Source organism: Alosa pseudoharengus, unplaced genomic scaffold, assembly GCF_046254945.1.
Source record: "Alosa pseudoharengus isolate Yale_2024_CS ecotype anadromous, Long Island Sound unplaced genomic scaffold, YU_APseudo_1.1 YU_APseudo_1.1_scf_24, whole genome shotgun sequence".
Classification (NCBI taxonomy): Eukaryota; Metazoa; Chordata; class Actinopteri; order Clupeiformes; family Clupeidae; genus Alosa; species Alosa pseudoharengus.
Genome location: NW_027468689.1, coordinates 4705346 through 4727406, shown reverse-complemented (window position 1 = coordinate 4727406; position 22061 = coordinate 4705346). Strand labels below are relative to the sequence as shown.

The window sequence follows — 22061 nt, the reverse complement described above, 5'->3', positions numbered from 1 at the left end:
AAATAGTATTTTGTCATTTGTATTTTATTGGGTTGAAGGAAATGCCTCTGAATTTTGTATCAAAATACTTTATTGGTGTGTATTTTTGTATTTTAAAAATACTGCAAAATACTATATGTGAAAAACATACAAAAAGTATAGATACTATACACAGGTGTAATGAATAATTGGTAATTAGGCAACAATGAAGAACAGCTGTGTTCAACAACACTTACAGCTTTTCAGTGACGGCTATTGCTGAAGCATCAGCTCTGGTCTGAAGCACTGATGTGAAGTCGTACGCAAGTAAAGACAAGCAAGTTTACCTGTGCAAGTTCACATAAGGACACTAACAAAGGCAACCATGTCCCATTGTCTCCATGCCGATCTTTAACAGAAAAATGTCAGATATCTCAACCACAATGACATCAATAGATGGTAAGGTGTTGAGTGTGTTTGAATGGTAACACTTTACTTGACGGATGAGTTCATAACACATTCATAGCAGCTGTCATAAACTGCACATAAAGCATTCATGACTGTTTCATGAGACATGACTCAACATTCATACCAAACCTTTTAAGAATGTGGAAGACAGAATGGCGACAACTTGTCAAAAAGTCAAACAATCGCAAAGCAGCATTGCCGTTTTTCTCTCCAGCCTTTGTAAATATTTCATGAATATCTTATGAAGTCTACTTCAAATGTCACTTTACTATATAAGTTGTGAAGTAATCATAATCACTGAATTTAACATTGGGAGGTAAACTAGCCTACATTCAGCGGACCCGTATTTGTGTAACCTGGAACGGTTGGACATTCCCAGTAGCAAGATGAGAAATCATCTGCAAAGGTATCATAAAACAAATACATTTTTATGAAACAAAAATTATTTGCTTGACCATGTTCTGTCTTTTTGGCGCTGCAGTAGCCCATTGACTCAGGTGTGACGTGATCAGGTAAGAGGTTTGGAACAAAAACGGCAATGCTGTTTTGCAATTGTTGGATTTTATTTTGCCTGGGGCTGCGATGCAAAATACAATGTGTAGTTATACAATAATAGCTTCTAAGATATGTATACTATCATTAAATATAATTTAAAAATTAAAATGTGTCTGTGAATCTAATTGTCTTGGGAATGTACTTCTTCTCCTTGCATGGATCTCCATATTGAAATGTTCTATATTTTGCTCTACCAGACTGGGCTTGTAGACGGCAGCTTTCGGCTTCCTCATTCTGTGAAGGACTTTTAGTCGGAATCTCTGTTTTCAAATGATCCTCTTTCTTTTGGCATAGGATGATACCTTCATGCTCATCCTCTTGCAATGTCTTATTTTCCACTGGTATAGACAACCTCCCACCTCCGTTTGTATGTACAATGGCTGGCTTATTGTTGCATTCACCTTGTCCATGACTTGCTGTGTGAGGAGAACTGGCATTAAATGTTTTATTAATTATCTGTCTACACAACTGGGTTGTTGAAGTGTCAGATAGTTCAGCACACGTCAAATGTATTTCGGTGTCTGGTCCTTCTGATTGTGATGTGACGGCTTCAGGAGGTGAACTCGTTTCATCACTTTCTGACATCTTAGCGTGAGATGGGATGAGTTCATTTTGAGACTGAGGTTGAGGTCTATTTGATTGGCATCCGTGTTCTACTGAGGCTGAATTGTTATTCAGGTTTTTCTGTGAGACAGACTCCTTATTCTCTAACTCTGACAGCTGTGGGTTTGTGATGAGATCATTTTGAGACTGAGTTAGGGGTCTATTGGAATCTACGGAGTCTGAATTGTGATTCAGGTTTTTCTGTGAGACAGAAGCCTCGCTCTGGAATTCTGATTCCTGGGGCTGTAAATCTGGTTGAGGGTGGAAGGAACCACCTGGAACAGACGGACACTCATATATGAATTCCTGTGGATCTGACTCACAGAGTTGTGGTTGTTCACAGAGGTCCTGGCAAGGTTTGGAGTCATGTGACTCTGCTGCATGTAAACATTTAGTGACTTGCTTTCCATCAGCCTCCCCAGTAAGATCTGTGGATTGGGTTTCCAAAAAATCTAAAACTAATGATGATGGGTTAGTGCAATGTTGTGTATCTATACTCAGCGGTGTCACTAATGGCAATTCAGTAGTGGGAAACCACCAGACCTGGCGATACGATAGAATGGCAACCCTCTGTGTGTTCTGTGGATACGATAGAATGGCAACCCTCTGTGTGTTCTGTGGTTCAACAGTGATGCACAGATTACTGTGAGGTTCAGAGCTGTTCTGTTGAACCACCTCACAGACACTATCTTCCTCCACATTGGCCCATTTCACTTGCTGAGCTGTCTGAGGTGAGATGTGCCTGCCATTATCTGAGCTTTTCTCTTGTACATCCTCACCTGAAAGTTCACTTGCAGTTACTTCTCCAGGAACCTGCTGTACAATATCTGCATGATCTGTTGCCACGGTCCACACAGCCTCTGCCATCACTAAGCCACATGTAGAGTTTTTAAGAGAGTGGTGCTCTGATTGGTTTCCATCTACATTCTTTGTTGGGCTTTGAACTCTAGCTGACTTATCTGATCCTTGACCTCTCCCTTTTGTTCTTTGACATTTGTCATTCACCTGTTCATCAGTATCTTTGTTTTTCCGAGCTGTTACACAATCATCTCCACTATGGACAGAACCAATGGTCTCAAACTTCTCTAAGGCAGCTAAAACCGATCTCCTGACATGTGGTCTGGCCCCATGCTGTACCATCCGCATGTTGTTGGCGTCGCTCTTTTCCTTGGCTGCAAAGATGGCTGACAAGTGTTTCACACTTCGAACACCTACTGTTTGTCGCTTCATCGAATCTCTGGAGGCTTGCCTGACAAGGCCACCAGACCGCTTGAAAGAGCAAGACCCTACTTTGCATTGTCGAGTTTGAGTTTGATCGGATTTGGGTCTCAGGAACTTGGCTCGAAGGAGCTGGAATGATGTTATATGTCTAATGTCACTGCTTTCTTGTGCTCCATTTTTGATGATGTGTTTTGGTTCCGACCTTTCTTGGCTCTTCTTGTCATTCTGCAGGTTGTTTCTGTTGGATAACTCCTGGATGAGGTACTGTAGAAGGCATTCCAGAACGGCACGCACTCCTGGGAGGGTCATCCTGTCGCGAATAATTCGCCTCAGAGTTTTGGAGTCCAAGGGAGCTGTGGTTGCTGCCCACACCTTTGCCATCATCATGGGTCTGAATGAGATAAAAGGCTTCATTTTGCTCGGGAAAAGAATTACAATATACTCACACAATATCAACGCAGCCCCTAAAAGGAACATTTTTGGTGAGCACGAGAAACTATCTGGTGCGCACTTGAAACTTACAAAGAAATTTTTTCCCCATGTCCTCTTAGGGGCTTTGAGTTTCTGGTGAGCATGTGAAAGTTTCTGGTGCGCAACAGAAATAAAAATAAAGTTTGCGTGGTGGAATTTGGCTTGCAGTGGGCGGCAGATTTATAAAATTGTCGGACGGCAAATGTGAAAAGCAGGTGCAGAGGGAAGTGTGCGAAAAGGGTGCAGAAGGAAGTGTCTGGAAATGGCATAATCTAGAAGCATAATTATTTTCATTAACTAGAATCAATCAATCACAACCATGAAGCATAAATAGACGGTTGATCCTGCAGGCACAAGCAGAACGCATACTAAGTAGTTATGCAAAGTTATACACACAAATAAATCCGCACTAACAAACCACTGTGCACTTTTTTAGAACAATTACATTTTGCTGTATAAGAACAATTTAGAACTGAATTACTTTAGTTGTATTAGGTAACTTTCAATCTAATACAGCAATAACTTTCAATCATGGTTATTTATTTAGCAGATGCTTTTATCAAAAGAAAGAAGAGGGAATTAAGTAACAAGCTATGAGGTTCTCCAGTAAAGATGTAGCGAGACTTGACCATCTGTCCTTACCATGACACATGAGACATTTTGAAAACTAGACTAAACTTAACTTTGAAGGACAAAGTTAAAAAGAACACCTACAAACTGGTATAAGTCTATGTTTACATGTACCTAATGAGCAAAAGCTTTTTAAAAAAAATTGACACACGCAGACTAAATCTCTCCTCTCTAAAATGAGTGGAGCATGAATCCCTTGTAGCCCCTTTTCCATCAGAGTTTCAAGTGAACTAACTCTTATATCCATTTAATTTTGAGCGACATAAGAAGCATCAAAACGGTTTTCCATTAACAGCACGATTCTAGGGAATTAAAATAATGTCATAAAGCCCCATGTTAAAGCCTTTTTTTCTGACACGCTAGTTGGTTTTCCGTCACCAGTGTAGCGAATTAGAACGTAGGGAATTAAACACTTTTGCTGTTTCCCAAAGTCGCGCATGCTTCCCTGATAGAATATTTCCTTGCGAGTCTGGTTCTACGAAGATGTGGCTGGAGTCCCTAGCATTTTCAGACTCTGCTTTGGAACAGACTAGCTTGTGGACGTGCACATCACCGCGGTTCTGCCTGAGCACTTCCGCTTTTAACTGAACGCTTCCGTTTTGACAATGGTGCTGCTCCAATGCATGTCAACGCAGAGAATTGTGGGTATTTATGTTCACCTGAGTATTCCGAGGGGCACAGCAAAACATGAGAAAATAGCTCAGACTCAGTTTAATCTATAAAACAACAGGAGGAACACGGAAATAATGTGTCATTAATCCTTTAATGTTGGTGGTGCACTGCTCCTGAATAACATAAGTCTATAATAGACATTCAATTCACTAGTCTGCCAAAGATACAATAACAGAGTTAACTTAGTGTCTTTACTAGGGCAATCTTGATAGACTTCACCCGTCATAGGCTACATCACAGTATTGCTATTAACGGGGTAACACCCCAAACCACAAGTCTTAAATGTGTAACCGAATGTGTACACTCCCTGAACAGAAACAAACAGAGCTAAACAGAGATGATGAGTGCAAATAACGAGCGATTAGCACCTGTTTATCTGGCCATGCAGTCTGATCCATCATAAGCCATGCGGGTGCAAGTGAAGATCAGCTGTCTAATGTGAGTAATAAACCCATGAAAGGAAAGGGTGACTATCACAGACGCGTTTAAATGTTAGTCACCTCCGCTTAAATAACAATGGTAATATTTAAACCTGTGGGGATTATTTTAAGGGTGTCTGCAGTCTGTGCAGTTTACACAAGTTTGCTGAAGAGGGGATGGTATTGATGGGGATTGTGAATAGTATATGCTGAAAGAAGCAATCCGCTTGAAAAATTTGATCACAAAAACATTCTAACTCGATAAACAATTTCCTGTAGTAGAATTTTCATAATTCCACATAATCAGGCAGGCCACAGAAGCAATCATATTCCATTACAATCCAAAGAATGTTTTTGCCATCTTCTGTAACCTGCTTAAATTGATGTTTTAAAATTTATACAATGTACAGTATATATGATGAAACTACATCTCTAAAGTGAGATTACTAAATTTTCCTTCAACCTGTACTCACCCAATATGGCGTATGTGAACGACCCTGAAAGCACAGACAAATTAATGAGGGCTTATACAGCAGGTCATTCATTTTGAACACTGACTGCGTTTACAAGTCTCCTGGTTAAGAGGCTTATCCCAGTTTTGATCATATTCGGAATATGCACAGAGGAATATGCACAGAGAAACCCATATACATGATGAATACTAGTATCCCGGTTACCAACAATTATGCATGCAGCCAGCCACATGTCCAGAATAAGGTGTAAACATGGAACAGTATCCCAGTTCCTTTAGAGTATCCCAGCTAGCAAAACCGGATTTCTCAAAACCAGGATATGGGCTTATCCGGGGATTCTGAACTCGGGATATGATGTTTCCATGCGCAACACACAACCACTCAAAATCCGGATCATAGCCGGGATACCAAAGTGCAGATAAACGCAGTCACTGACCATCATGCAATTAGCCAAGTTAGTTAGTTATAGCCAACTCAATAGGTGTCCATCTTGGTATTTGAAATTCCAGTAAAAATCATTAAATTATTTATCTCCTAAAAACATTCAGGTGATGTGAGTACGATTTCAAAAAAATATCAGTTTCGAAAATATATCAGTTATTTAGTAAACACTCAAAGATGGCTGTAACAACACAGGCCGGTAAAGACTTAGTTCCAACAGCAAAACACTTCTACACATCTCTATTATTATAAGAACCATTCTTTTACAAACAGTATTTACTGTTATGCAAGATGCCCCTTATCCAATACTACAACAACAAAAAACAGATTTAATAATATCTGTGAAAATTAAGATATCAATATCTTCGATTGTTGAATAACAAAGCAAACATAAATTTAGCAAAACGAAAAAAAAAAACTAGGGAAAGACGGGGAGATGTGAGGACACGCTGAGCTGTGGTTTTCCACTATTTCTCTGTGTACTTCTCTTTCGCTGCTGCATGGAAGAGCTTCCCTCCTAGTTCCTCCAGCTGCTCGCGTTTGTCCACAGTCTGGTACAGTCCAGCCGGTACTTTTGACAGTCCGTGCAAAAGCCCATAAAGACATCCTGCTATTAGACCTGTTGCACTGCTCTCTCCTACAGGACACAAACACACACAAACACACACTGCATGTCATCAGCACACCTTTAGACCAGCACCTGTTCTTCTAATCAGCTTGATCATATGATCATATGGTGGCCTATACATTGCACGTGTTTACATTTGTTTAGAATGTGCCTTGTGTGATCCGATCATAAGTAGTCAGACAAGACACACCGTGGTTTACACATGTATTCAGAGATGTTGCTGACCACCTGTCTTTAGACTCTGGACATATAGGCACATGCGTCTCAGACAAGTTCACACTTGTATTGAGAACTGACCACTTGTGATCAGATCACTGAAGATGGATTTGTGGGTTCAATTCCTGGCTTCCACCGTTGCGCCCTTGAGCAAGGCACTTATCCCCAAGTTGCTCCGGGGACAATGTAATCCCGTGTGATATAACTGACATATGTAAATAACTTTGGACAAAAAGTGTCTGCTAAATGTAAATGTAATGCATACACATGTCATGATACTGTACCTCCATGGAACATTGCTCTTTTGCATAGCTCTGTCCAGTCAGACCCTGCAGCCAGTAGAGCATCATATGCGACCATGGGAGCGTCATGCCCTCTTCTCCCTGGCCGTCCTTCAGAGCTCCAGTGCTTATACATCTTGGCATAAAGGAACATAAAGTTACTGTACTGATGGATACAATATACATCCATATTAATTTACTGCATAGAACAGATGTTTTGCATTATGTGTGTGTGTGTGCGTGTGTGCGTGCGTCTGTGTGCGTGCGTCCGTCCGTCTGTCTGTGTGCGTGTGTGTGTTTAATCACCTTGTCTGTCTCAGCAGCATCATTGTTCCCAGGAAAGATGGGCTTGTCTTGTCCTTCCTCTATGATCCCTCTTTCCTCCAGGTAAAACTGCCACTTGGCTTCAAAATAAAACCATCTCTCCAGGTACTCTGGGGAGTAAGCATGTAGGCTACACAAACCATAGAGGGAGATGTGCAAGTGCTAACAGGCTAATATGTCAAATACAATTTTGACAATATGTGACATATTGCCTTTGTGAGATAACGCTCTTGTTTTACAAGTCAAGTCAAGTTTATATAGCACATTTTAAGCACAGGGGTCATTCAATGTGCTTTACATAAACAAAAGCAAAGAGTAATAGCAAAAAAGCATAAAAGGGTAATAATTAAAAAAATAGCTTAAAAAGTAAAATACATAATAATTAAAAAGAAATCAATGAAAGATCAAAGAAATCTCAAATGATTTAAGTTAGAATGATTTAAGTATAGATCTTAAACAATACATACATATACAATTTAAACATGAAATAAACAATGTAATCAATAAATAAATATACACATGTTCTCTCTCTTTTTTCTTCTACCTGCCAAGTGACGAATGGTTTTTCTGCAGTATTCCTCAGCTTTAGGAATGACTTTCAGAAGGTCACGACCCCAGCTGACCACTGGCTTGCCCTGTAGGGCATAAGAGGCAAACAGCGCTGTGCAGAGCGAGCCCAGGAAACCTGTAGGATCAGAGGCTACTGGTTAAGCGGGGTTCACATTACACGTGCAAATGGCAGCACTGGCGTGCTTGCGCAAGAACTGGTGTGACGCTGCTGCGCTGAGCAAAGTGTGGCATAAGCAGCTTTTTGCCGCTTTGCTGCTCTTTTTGTGTGCCACTAAGTATTTTGTGCTAAGCCAGGCAGCAAGCACGACAACATTTTTGGGACAATACCCAGGGATGGGCAGTATTTCTAATACATGTATTTAAAATACGTATTTCAAATACAAAATACTATTTTGTAATTTGTATTTTATTGAGATGATGAAAATGCCTTCGTATTTTGTATCAAAATACTTCAGTGTTGTGTATTTTTGTATTTTCAAAATACTGTAAAATACTTTCTGTGAAACACTGTGATGACATCTATCTAACTATCTATAAAGCAGAAAATCTCTGTCTCTATCTGTCTGTGGCACCCTTGCATGGTCAAGCCCCTCTGCTCCAGTAGAGTGTTTATTTTCCTTTGCTGGACTGATTAACAGGCCCCACAGGCGTCGTCTGAATGCAACACTGTTTGAGAAGTTAGGCATCAACTGAGGAGACACCACTAGCTAAGGTTACACACACTCCTTTGCTCACACAAGGACAGCACAAGGACTTCGCAAGCTTAGATTACAACACTTGAGTTTGCTATTTTCCTTTCTTTTCTCTGTTTTACAGTTTTTTTTTTTACCTGTGAAATATTTCAGTGCTATGGTGACTTGATAATTTCCTACCTCAAACAAGGACATTTCCAACCTCTTGCACATTTTGAATAAGAAATTATTGATAATGTCATAATTATTGGCTTCTAATTGGCTTAACTGATTGGATGTGACAACCTGATTTTTATTTTTTATTTTTACCTTTTTTTTTGTATTTACATTGGAAGAGGTTGTGCACAAAATTATTCAACTGTGATGAAACTCACCATACAGTATGTGTGGTAGTGATGGTGTTAAATAACTAGGTTAAAATGCTACCTTGTTTAAATTTCTAAATAAATCATCCATTTGGATAGCCTGACGAGCCAGACCCACATCAAGATGTAGGGTCTGGGAACTCACCATTGGCAGTGCTCAATCTGAGGGGCGGGATAACCGGTTGTCTTTCAAATTCCCTCTGCACGCAATAGGATAGCGCTACAACTCATGAGCCCCATGTGTTTTGCCACCAGCGAAGCTAGTTGGCTAGTTGATCAAACTTTTGGCAACTTAAAAAAAAGCTTAACTCTAGTTGTGCTGTTCGTCAGCAGCAGCATTCATCTTTGTTTTCAAGTAGCAGGAAATTCACGCGGAACCGTGAATTTTGTAGTTTATTTTGATACATTTTTAAGGTGGGTATTTGGTATTTTATTTGAAAATACATTTTGATGTATTTGTGCCCATCCCTGACAATACCTCAACCAAAAGCAAGTTAGCGGCGAGTGCATGCTGCGTATAATGTGAATTCCCCCTTTACACTTACTGTAGCTCAGACATTTCTTTTTTCAAATCACCTTATTCAGCCCCGCCCATTTTTTTAAATTCCACGTTGTCTTTAAACTTCCGGTCGGCTAGCTACGTCTAGTTAGCTTCATTGGGATAACACGGCAGAAGAGGATAGAGAGGCTAACAGCCGCTCCAAAGTCAGTTTTTTCCTAACTTCAGATAGGAAAGCTGTATAACAGAAATGTTTTAAGTCACCAAAATCCTAAATAAACGTTCCTAACTTTAGGATGACCCATAATATATAATGCCAGTCATCTTGATAGAGCTCTGCTATCTCAATGTATCGCAATGGATGTACTGCTCAATCGGAAGTTCGGAGACAATGTGGGCAAAGCTAGCGCCCCCATGTTTGCGCGCGGAATAAGGTGAATACACATTGCTATAGGAAGGGGATTTTACACAACAGTCTATCAACAACCAAGCCTATTTAAGGTCAGAAACAAAATCACTAACAAAGCAACCTTTGTGTCACCAACAGAACGGTCTTTGAGATAATTTCACTAGTGTTATCAAGCAGGCACCTTCCTTCATCTATGTCTCAGTGGATTAGGCCCACAGCACCTCCAGAAGGCTCAACATTCATGATAGATTTTCTCCCAACAAATACCAACATATTATTCAGTCACTCCTCTTTGCTGCTGTGCGTATGATCCCATCAGTAACATAGCCAGACAAACTGCAACCCCTTGATGCGGGCCGCCACAAATATCAACAAATGTACAAGTAATCTACTCGGTTTTAAATTGAGATTGAAGCAGTCACTTTAAGGTAAAATAACTACATAGTATTGTTTTAATATGTGATTACCATGAAATCATGTCTGATTGCCCTTGTGGATGTACACAATTCTAGAATGTTCAGGAGTCGAGCTCGCAAACACGCTTAAAGCCCAGGCTGCTAGCTCTCTTGCTTAAGCACTTAAGGCTCTAGGAGGGAGGTTTACCAACGTACATATTGCACAGCAATACGTCTTGAGCAGTGATTAGGAAGAACATTACCTGTGGGATGATTGTGAGTCATACGACCTGTCTCAATGCTCACTTCGATAAGGCTGTCGAGTCTCTCTGGTTGCCAGTATCGCATTCCTACACACATGGCTTTTGTTGCAGCACCAAAACCTGAACCTGACACCAACACACACACACACAGATTTTATATACACAGATACACACATACACATTTAAAAATGTCCAATCCCCAAGAACCAATCAAAACCATCAAACACAATAGTTTTTGTTTGCAAATAATAATTTGTCTGAAGGGTACTCAAAAGTAAAAGAAAAGCAGTCATGCAGAAATAAATTTTAGTTTGGAATATACAGAAAAATAGCTTTTGTATATTCCAAAGGTACACCTTCAATTTCTGTGATACAAACAATGTACTTAACTTTTTATACAATTAGACATTGATATAAAAGCTTGTCTGGTCATATGTTTAACAATGTTACTCATATAGTTGGCCTCAAGCCTGTGACCTCTGACCTTTGTCATTGAAGGGGGTGTGCCAGGCCAGTAGGAAGTTGTCGGGCTTAAGATAGGCACAGCCCTCCACGGTACTGGGATCAGGGGGGCGACCCTGCAGCAACACCATGGCCTCCACATACTGCTTCACTAGCTCACGATATAAGTCCTCCAAGCACCAATAATCTGTGATTAAAGTGATTACACACACACACACACACACACTGCACATCACAGAGTAGCAGCAGATGTTTGGTGTTTGACAAGATACTTTAGATGCAAAAAATCAAACAAATTTCAACTCATACTTTTGTAAATTAAAAATGAGTTTTGCTGTGAGAGGACCGCCAACACATTATTGCATTGTTTGAGCTTCAAGGACACCAAACCAGACGCTATCACTCACACAGACGTGTGGTGATAGCCTCCTTAGGCTCCTGAATGTTTGGCATGCTTGTCTGATGAGTGGTTGCTGTGCTGTGCTATGTTTAGCTATGATTAGCTTCTGCCTGGACTTAGCGACACTTTCCGTGCATTAGGTGGTCTGGGGGGGATCCAACCATAGAGTCCCTCTGAGCCTCTCTCGTCTATTGTTTCACAGATCTGAGCTCTGTGTTTGGGAATATAGATGAATGTCCAGATATAGACAAAAGGGGTCTTAACATTCTGTGTTTCACACACTATGTTAGTGTTTGTAAAAGAGTATGTATACAATGAACCTTATTCTGCCATTTCAGATTACATGTTATCTGTCGTTGTTAGAAGAGTCTAGATTGTGTCAAGGACATTATAACTACAAAACCATTCGTTTCTTAAAACTCTTTTGTTGAATCGTGTCATCCGGTTAGTTATATTGTGCATATATGTTCTATAAGGTGCCAGTTACAAACTGTGACCTATTTTATAATTTATCATTGATATCCCCCCCCCACTGGCATCATAGAAACTGTAGAAGCAGCACAATTACACAACAAAGCAGCAAACCCAGCCAATCAAAAGAACACAGCCTGTCAACATCAGACCATCACTCTGTGTCATTGCTTGCTGTGATAAAAAAAAAGTGTCAACATCTTGCCATGTCATAATTTTATACATAGACACATTGTATTTATAACTTTTAATTTTCAAAAGCCAGCTGTGTGTGTATGCATGTATTTATGTATGTATGTATGTATGTATGTATGTATGTATGTATGTATGTATGTAAGTATGTATGCATGACCTCAAATGGGGACATTTGATTATAATTTCACTGCTTTGGAATTGAAATTGAAGAAGCAGTCAAACTCTGTTGACATATTTAATGCTTCTGAAAGTATTTAGTGTGCTAATGGGCAGGCAGGAAAAAAACCCAGATGGATCTGTTGTCGCTATTCCTGTCTCTCTCTCTCTCTCTCTCACTCTCTCTTTTTACAAAAGATGAGTGATGATATACGTCAACATAACAAAGAGGCATCATCGGGTTATGATGATGACGACGATGTTAAAAACAGACTCAATATGACACCATCATATTGGCATATTGCACAGCATACAACAGCACAACGTGGTGACTAAGAAATGTCAGAGTAAAGCATACGTGTGCTATGTATGCTCCGTATCTAGAAGTCTTCTATGTCAGTGTTTCTCAAAGTGTGGTCCGCAAGCTATCCCAAGTGGTCCGCGAGCAGACGTGGTAAAATATGATGTAGATGAGTTGTTTGCAATACTGAACCAACTTGTATGTAAATCCAAACAGTTCTGCAACACTGTCTATGTAAGCTACGCCAATTTAAATCATATGAATCCTCTGACACAATAAGCAAAGTGCAAAGACAATAAGCAAGTGAGTAGGCCTACTGTGTAGGCTAATATACTGTTGAAGTAGGTCTAGCCTTTTTTTAGGTGGTCTGTGCATTTCTTTTTTATTGGTTAAGTGGTCCTTCGTTTAAAAAAGTTTGAGAAACACTGTTCTATGTGGTCAAATCCTCACCTGTGACCAGTGCCTCGGCTGTAGTTATAAGCATCAGGGCTCCATCACTTAATGGCCAATTTTCAGAGTCCAGTTTCAGGGCCGCCAGACCCCCGAGAGTCGCAAGCTCTTCCTGGATTTTAGCTCCAGATGTACACCCTTCCCAGTGTCCTTTGTAGTATCCTAGAGCATCTCCTACCCCACCTAGCACCATACCAGCCTTGAATCTCTCTACAAAAGGGTCCATCACCTGCCTGAAACCAGCCGCACGGCTCCTATAGGTTGGTAAAGAATTCTTGCACTGGTTTACGAAAAAAGCACAGTTCTGTTACCCCACTCTTTCCAATATAACAACTAATCTTTCGGCTGACAAGAGGCTCTAAAGACAGAAAACGAAGACAAAAACACGCTGCTGTTGTCTTTGCAATGGCTCTTATTTTCTTGTGTCTCCATACAGGCCCTGTCTCACATCCTCCTCGCGCTCCTCTCCAACCCCCAGGCCACACACCCTCGGCTCTTTATAAGCTCTTTGTGAGGCTGGCTTAGCTTGCGATCAGGTGTCTCCTAAAAAGGCAATTCCCATGATATCAGTGACTGGAGACCAGCATGCCAGCTGGTCCGCAGATTAGAATTTAAGTTGTCTCATTCTCAAATGCACACACACACGTGTCACCCCCCCTCCCCCTACCCCTACCGAATGGATGTTACCATTTGTCTGACTTGAACAAAAGATCACTCTGTTTATTTCCCTATCAAATAAATAAGTCTTGCAAAACGACCAGCCAAATTCTATTCCATATTCATATTGACTGACAGACTAGCATCTTAAAATTCTTCAGTATAATCTGTTTATGCATCAGTGATCCCTCTGTGGGGTAACCTTTTTTTATCCCACACCAGGCCTACGATGGCCAGCCTCCACCTATCCTGTTTGTGTTCTTGTTGTTAAAGGGAGGCCTGCCATGAAAGGTTTGGGAACCACTATACCCAAGCAGTTTATGGCAATGTGCCTATTGCTATTGCAAACTCTAAAGTATTGACAGATGCAGTGGTAATTCCTAGCTAAGGTCTCCTCTGCACTGTAGCTTAAATGTTATTTTATTGCTGTAAGCTGCCTTGGTTAAAAGGGTCTGCCAAATAAATAAATGTAATGTAATGGTCATCCCGCATAAAAAATATATTCCTTTCCTCATGTGACAACTTGCACTTATAGGTTGCACACTTTGGCAAGTCAATAAACAACAAACGGCACACAAAAGAACAAATAAGATGTTTTCCCAAAGCCTGCAAGCCAACGTCTTCATGACATTTTAAGAGGGAAATTTCATATACTGAGAAAATAATCATGCTAGAGCACCTTTTCACTTGCAGAAATTGACATTAATGTATTACAATATTTACAATAAAGCCTAGTCCACACAAACATAATCCACACAAAATGTTCCTTTTTTTGTGATAAGTTTCACTGAAAACAGAGCTTTTGAACTCCAGACTTCAGAATATTCCCAGGTGAAGATTTTGGAAAACCCCACACAGTAAGCTCCAGTGCTTTGTATGATGCCTTTGTTTATGGCGCACACATTATGCCAATTTTTCCTGGCAAGTGGGATGTTGAGCCTCCAGCCTGCTGACAACAGCTGAAATGATGAGTCGAAGGTTGGGGTGGGGGATAAGGTCATAGACCTAGGTTACCCTTTTGGATGTATGGGTACGTTCATCAAAAGTAAGTCGTAAGGCCTTGAAATATCATCATTTGTGTTTTTTTTTTGTTGTTGTTTGTGCAATCTACATTTATTGAAAGATAAAACATTTAAAAAAACACGGATTCACCATGGGCACTATCAGTCAGTCCTGGAAACATGGACTCCTGTATATCCTGTCACTCATGCCATTGATATATTCTATCAGTCCAGTCGTTTCACTTTGATCATACATGATTCCAAATGTAAAACCCAATACACCAAGAATACACCAAATCTATGGAATGGATTTTAAAAAATACAAATATGATATATAACTTATATGATATACCTAAAGTACTGTATGTGCATATATTATAGTAGTGACCTGCTGCCTCTGAGGTTTGAGGCAGAGCTGTTATTGGTAGAATTATCTATCTACTGCTGCCATGCTGGCAATCATCAACACGAGCGCGTCTTATCACTTCAAGGCTGCCAGAGGTTGTCAGTCACGTCAAAAGAAACGCAGCCTCAAAGCCAACAAATCAGACGCATGCACACATGCACGCATGCACGCGCACACACAGCAGTTATGTCTAAAGGAATGCAGCCTCAAAGCCAACAGATCCCAGACACACACACACAAGTCATGTCAATGTCATGTCAGAAGGAACTCGGACAAAAAAAGCCAACAGATCCAGCATGTGATTCTCCACACTGCAGATACGCTTCATCAGGGAAGGAGATGAGGCGAGGACAACCATCTCCCAGAGGGAGTGATAAATACTTCAGTGATAAATACAGTTTTACAGTTGCTTACAAATCCATTACTTACAAAGCTCTAAATGGCTGAGTCACCTGGTCCAAGCAAAAAAAAAAAGGACGCTCAGGGGACTGGCGGACGACGCAGAGAAACGGAGCTTCTGGCTATGGCTCAAACGAAGAGACCCCAGTAGGGGAGCGAAGGATCTTAGGGCCAGCCAGAGGGAGTGGGAGGTAGTGGTGTGCCATACTGTAAAATTTGGTTTCGATCCGATACCAATTAATAATAGGGCCAGTATTGCCGATACCAATACCATACTATATACTGATATTTGTAACTAAAAGCAGTTTATATACTTTTATTTAGGGGAGAACAGTGTGTCTGTTGATTTATGACGTGAATAAAACATCAGTATGCTAAATTTGAATACATTTCCATGACCACTAATAATTTTCTGATTTCCACTGTTAATAGTTTACAAACATTTCAGCAACGAAACATTGCAGAGCGGGCATGCAAAATGTGAAAGAAATGGTGTTTGCATGACTGTAGGCTAGCCCTTGGTGAAACAGGAACAATGCATTTTGAACAAACTAAGAGATATTGGAAGTGAGGTAAAATTAAAGTATCGATCCCATAATGGTGATTCGATACCAATACCAATGTTGGTATTGATACTATCGATATTTGGATCGATATGCCCACCCCTAGTGGGAGGGAGACGTCTGCTATGGAAGAAACTGTAATCCATGCTGTTATGTGAATAAACCGACACGACACACAGAGCTGTAGTCGGAGCTTAGGCTACTCCATTTATTCGAACAACACACGATTCTAACTTCCTACTCACGTGCCAACATAAAACCCAATCAACACGCAGCGTTGTCATAGCAATGACAAACATAACACATGCATTTCCACAGAATTATTTTTGGAATCTGATCCCTTATCATACCTGATCATTCTTATTCGCCGCTCGACTTATCGTGACCAAATTCAAAATGGCTGCAAACGCTCGTTTTAAATGTCAGGGCCTTCGGAAGTCTACCAATGAAGTGTGGAGATATGTTGAGCCTCGTAAATGGTGTAAACAGTGATTTTTTTGCATGGCTAGGCCGATGCCCGAGGCACCCCAATTGAAAAAGTTGTTGGTAGCATCAGCTAACTAGCGCCAGATTTCGGAGTGCAGGGGACAAGTAGAAATCGGCTATGAGACATATGTTCAAACTCGGTATCATGTTTCAACACACTTTAGGTCAATATCACACCGGAATTCTCCTTTAAAGGGGCAAAACATCTGTGAAGGGTGAATCCCAGCTGATGACGGCGGAGGTGTGTCAGACAGAAATGCCTTGCAGGCAATGGATACCTGTGCTGTCAACCCATAAGGAAAATAACAATGACAGTAACACCCATGACAATTTAAAGAGAGAGAGAGAGAGAGAAAACAATTTTAATTAAATGGCTATGTGTCAGACCACATGTCATCAGAAACATACAGTAAAAATCACTTATTATGTATAATCTTTATGTTAACAAGTTTACTCCCACAGTAACCAGTAATGAGTTACAAAATGATGTAGGACTAATAACACATTTTGATCAAATCATGACATTTCAAACAAATGGTAAAACATTTTACAAACGAATGCCTTTCTCCTCTGCAACTCTTCCTCTGACCTCTAGTTTGTGCAATATTTCAAAATAAAAGTGTTTTGTGTAGGTTAATAAAAGTGTAGCCTTTGACCTAATTTTGGGTGACAAATATATAAGCCTACATATTTTTTACCATTTCAGTGCTTTATTTACTTACTGTAATGTTAAAAGTAGCCTAGCATAAATAAATGAGATTTGAGATACATTTATAGATATAGGCTATATTTCAAAATGAAAAGTAGCCTACACAACTCAGCTTCGTATGATTAAGGGACATGCATGCAGGGCAATTTCAAATAAATTGTTACAATGAAATTTAATTTAATTTTAATTTATTGTGCTTATAGAGCGCCAAAACATGTACATGTATCATGGCGCTTAGAATGTAGGCAATCAGAGAAAGAAGGGAAGAAAGGAAGAAAAGAAAAGCAAGAGAGAGGCCCATGGGTAACAGGGGCGAGGAAAAACTCCCTAGAATTGGAGATATATATAGGAAGAAACCTCGAGCAGATCCACGACTCAAGGGCCTGACCCATCTGCCTAGGGTCAGTACATGACAGTAAGGTCTGTATACATGACAAATGCATATGATAGTCGGGTGTAGAGAATAAGACATGGTGTTAAAAGCACGAGCTGAAAGTTACAAGAGGTGGGATGATTACGTATCCGTTATGGTAATTTATTATTCCTGATTTAGTGACGGGGTTGTACGACGTGACACATGAAAAGTCCATGACAGCACTATGCTATAGCAGCATAACTAAGGCATGGTGAGGGGTAGTCGACACCAGCGCAGGTATGGTCAGTGACCACCATCGCACGCGCAACTGGGGTGCCAGTCACACGAGGACTCAGCAGGGTGGTCCATTCCAAAAAACCCTGAGGTGGGTGAATTTCCACGCACCATACCTAACTATGGGAGGCAGTAAAGAGGTATGTTTTAAGTCTACTTAAAAATAGGGAGGGTGTCTGCTAGTCGAATTGAGGTAGGAAGATTATTCCAGAGGAGGGGTGCGCGATAGCTGAAAGCTCTGCCTCCTACTGTAGTTTTTGAGATTCTTGGAATTACAAGAAGGCCAGTATTCTGTGATCGTAGCGGTTTGGGTGGGTTATATGGGACTAGGAGATCTTTAATATTCTGGTGCCATTAATGGCTTTGTATGTTAGAAGTAATATTTTGAAGTCAATGCGACTTCTAACAGGCAGCCAGTGTAGAGATGCCAGGATAGGGGAAATATGTTCATATTTTTTAGTTCTAGTGAGTGTGCGAGCAGCTGCATTTTGTATAAGTTGTAAGCTCTTTAGACAGGTGTTATTGCAGCCAACGTATAGAGCATTGCAATAATCAATCCTTGAGGTGACAAAAGCATGGATTAATTTCTCAGCGTCTGGTAGGGATAAAGACTTCCTTATCTTTGAAATGTTCCTTAAATGATAAAATGAAGCTTTGGTAATCTGTTTTATGTGATTACTTAGTGATAGGTCTTGGTCAATTGTAACTCCTAGATTTTTAACACATGTGGATGAGGATAGTCGGAGATCAGTAAATGTAGCTTGTGATGAGGATAGGATATCCCTCATCTTTTTAGGACCTAAAACCATGACTTCTGTTTTATCGGAGTTCAAAAGCAGGAAATTGTTCGTCATCCATGTCTTTATGTCTCGTATACATGTGTCAAGTTTGGCTAACGGAGTCAATTCGTCAGGTTTTATGGAAAGGTATAGTTGTGTATCGTCTGCATAAGAATGAAATTTAATGCCATGTTTCCTAATTTCTGAGCCTAGAGGAAGCATAGAGAGAAAATAACAGGGGCCCTAGTACTGAGCCTTGAGGCACCCCATATTTTACCATAGTCTGGGTAGATGGTTCATTGTGAACCTGTACAAATTGTCTGCGGTTAGAAAGGTATGATCTAAACCAAGTGAGTGCTGAGTCTTTAATGCCTATCGAATGTTCAAGCCTGTGGAGTAGTATGTTGTGGTCTATGGTGTCAAAGGCAGCACTGAGGTCCAGGAGGACCAATATTGATATATGTCCATTATCGGCAGCGATGAGGAGGTCATTAAAAACTTTAACTAAGGCTGATTCAGTACTGTGGTGAGCTCTGAAACCAGACTGATATACCGTATTTCCCGTATGTAGAAGCACGTAATAGGCTATAATAATTTGACTTTAGCGGTGACAAATCCTGCTGAGAGAGAGAGAGAGCAAAGAGAGAGAGGCACCCCCAAAGTGGTCCTGCGCGCGCGTGTGTGTGTCTCTGCATGGGGTTCAATTGAAGTCAGAGTTGGTCCGCTTTCAGGCCGCTCCATTAGCCTATTAGATTAACGTCAGACAGCGCTGTAAAATGTGTGGGAATTTCTCGCATTATGATGGCTAGCGTTGCGGGACTTTTATTAGTATGCTCAATACTTAGTAATAATTTATGCGCAATCCCGCGCTGAAATGTAGGCCCTGGTTTTAAATGCACATCTTTTTTTCTCTCGCTCTCTCGGCGAGCATTTGTTCTGCTGCCAGCTTGTGTCAATACACTATATCGTCCAAAATGCTTGATTGCATTGCATTCTCCACATTTTTAGCTAAAATTTCATGTAGGCTACCACATCAGCATTTTTGTTCAGTGAATCTTTTGTAAATTGCTTTACAATAGCGTCGGGCACTTGTCAGCAGCCTTCGGCTTGCCTCTTGCCACTATTCACCCCTTCAACTTCAGGATTCCCTGTAGAATTCTCAATATTTTTGGCCTCAATGTGTTCAGTTACATAGTCTGTCTGTTCTTAGTCTTGGATTTTGTGAAATACATTTCTAAATATCACCTGCTTGCTGCAGCTTCGGTCTGCACGTCCTTTTAAAACAGCATTTTTCTCTCTCTCTCGAGCATTTAATCTGCTGCCGGGTTGTCTCTCCACATCGTCCAAAATGCTTGATTGCATTGCATTCTCCACATTTTTAGCTAAATTTTCATGTACCATATAAGCATTTTTGTTCAGTGAATCTTTTGTAAATTGCTTTACAATTACCGTTGGGCCTATATGCCTATTGCCTGGATTGCCTCAGCTTCGGTCACGTCCTTTTAAAACCGTCTTTTTCTCTATCGTGAGCATTAAATCTGCTGCCAGCTTGTGACTCCACATCGCCCAAAATGCTTGATTGCATTGCATTCTCCACATTTTTAGCAGAATTTTCATGTATCATATCAGCATTTTTGTTCAGTGAATCTTTTGTAAATTGCTTTACAATTACCGTCGGGCCTATAGGCCTATATGGCCTTGCTTGCCTCAGCTTCGGTCACGTCCTTTTAAAACTGCATCTTTTTCTCTCTTGTGAGCATTTAATCTGCTGCCAGCCTGTGACTCCACATCGCCCAAAATGCTTGATTGCATTGTATTCTCCACATTTTAGATACATTTTGGTGTACCACATGGTATTTTCTTTCAGTGAATCTTTTGCTTTGCAATGACCTTCCTGCCCTCCTCCTGGCTGCCTTCACTCCTTCATCTTCATTAACATTAATCTTTTTGGCCTCAATAATCCAGTTACATAGTCTCTGTTTTTGGTTTTGGATTTTGTGAAATACATTTCTAAATAAATGAGACTTATAGTCCGGTGCGACCTATATATGTTTTTTTCCTGTTCATGACGCATTTTTTGACTAATGCGACTTATACTCAGGAGCGACTTATAGTCCGGAAAATATGGTAATTCTTGGATTTTATTCATATGCAAGAAGGTACCAATTTGTTTCGACACTATTTTTTCTAGTATTTTTGACAAAAAAGGGAGATTAGATATAGGCCTATAGTTGCAGGTTGTTAGGGTCAAGGGTAGGCTTTTTGAGGGATGGCTTAATGACAGATAACTTAAACGACTGTGGTGGCCTAATAGCAGTGAGTTATTTATAATCTGGAGCAAAGCATTATCCAAGAAAGGGAGAGCAGTCTTCAGAAGATGAGTAGGAATAGGATCTAGTAGACTAGTTGTAGATTTTGATGAAGAGATTGTGGAAGTGAGGTCTAATATGTCAATAGGTGTAAATGAATTCAACGTTGTTCGTCTCATCTGTGAGTCAATTCTGTTTTCGCTACCGTTCAGCAATGGAGTATGAATATTTGGTGAGACTGACTGGATATTAATCTTATCTCTAATTGCTTCAATTTTGTCATTGAAAAAGTTCATGAAGTCATTACTGTTTAGGCAAATAGGGATAGATTCGGTTAGGCCTACTTCGGTGTGGCTCTTCGTCAGGCGGGAGATTGTGGTAAAGAGAAATTTTGTATTGTTTTTGTTTTCTTCGATCAGCGAGGAGTAGTAAGTTCACTTGGCCTCGTTGAGTGCTTTTTTGTAAGTGATAAGGCTTTCCATGCTTGGCGAAAAACTTCCAATTTAGTGGTAGGCTACGCCATTTTTGTTCAAGTTTACGCGCTGTTTGTTTGAGTGTTTTTGTCTGTGTGGTAGGCTATACCATGGAGCACGCCTTACTTGTTTTCTCATTCTCTTTTTAAGTGGTGCTACTGAATCAAGGGTTGAGCGTAATGAGTTCATCACATTATCAGTTAACAAGTCGACCTCGGCTGGATTAAGGAATGGGCCTTCTGATAGGCCTACCACATGAGTCCGGAATGGGGCAAGCGTAAGCGAAATTCTTTCTAGAAAGTCTGCATTAGTTTTTTCAGATAAGCCGCGGCTGTATAGTATTCAGCTAAATTAGGTAGGCCTAGGCCTACTGCATGTTGTAATGTCATTGTAAAAGTAATTAGATGGTGGTCAGTTAAGGTCGGGTGTTGTGGCATTGTTAACTGCTCTATGTTTATGCCGTATGACAAGACTAGATCAATAGTATGGTTATGTCGGTGCGTGGGTGAATTAACATTTTGGCAGAACCCGACATGGTCAATTAGGGATTGAAATGCAATTGTGAGACAATCGTGCACATTATGAATATTAAAATCACCCAATATAAGTATTTTTTCTGTTTGGATAGTTAAAATGGAAAGG

The 22061-nt window shown here is 40.4% G+C and overlaps 1 protein-coding gene across 2 annotated transcripts; it reads right to left on the bottom strand.

Annotated features, from left to right (window-relative positions):
* Positions 1-1079: 1079 nt before the first annotated feature.
* On the bottom strand, positions 1080-13448 carry LOC143142158 (uncharacterized). Of its 2 annotated transcripts, XM_076302887.1 has the most exons (9): positions 12989-13448; positions 11038-11202; positions 10554-10679; positions 7905-8045; positions 7343-7470; positions 7040-7172; positions 6395-6548; positions 5471-5494; positions 1080-3196 (listed from the first exon to the last, which is right to left on the bottom strand). In XM_076302887.1, exons 1-9 carry the CDS (start codon positions 13212-13214, stop codon positions 1084-1086), a joined length of 3210 nt encoding a protein of 1069 aa, XP_076159002.1. In that variant the 5' UTR covers positions 13215-13448; the 3' UTR covers positions 1080-1083. The 2 variants fall into 2 exon arrangements, with proteins under 2 accessions (XP_076159002.1, XP_076159003.1); XM_076302888.1 differs by lacking the exon at positions 5471-5494.
* Between the last annotated feature and the right edge of the window lie 8613 nt (positions 13449-22061).

What these genes read in the sequence shown, in the direction of transcription:
- LOC143142158 (XM_076302887.1), bottom strand. Translation starts at nt 13,214, where the DNA reads ATGGACCCTTTTGTAGAGAGATTCAAGGCTGGTATGGTGCTAGGTGGG. An exon ending in AGCCGAGGCACTGGTCACAG is followed by an intron (nt 11,203 to 12,988) that starts GTGAGGATTTGA and finishes CTTTAATCACAG; the next exon opens with ATTATTGGTGCTTGGAGGAC. An exon ending in AACCATTCGTCACTTGGCAG is followed by an intron (nt 7,471 to 7,904) that starts GTAGAAGAAAAA and finishes CTTACTCCCCAG; the next exon opens with AGTACCTGGAGAGATGGTTT.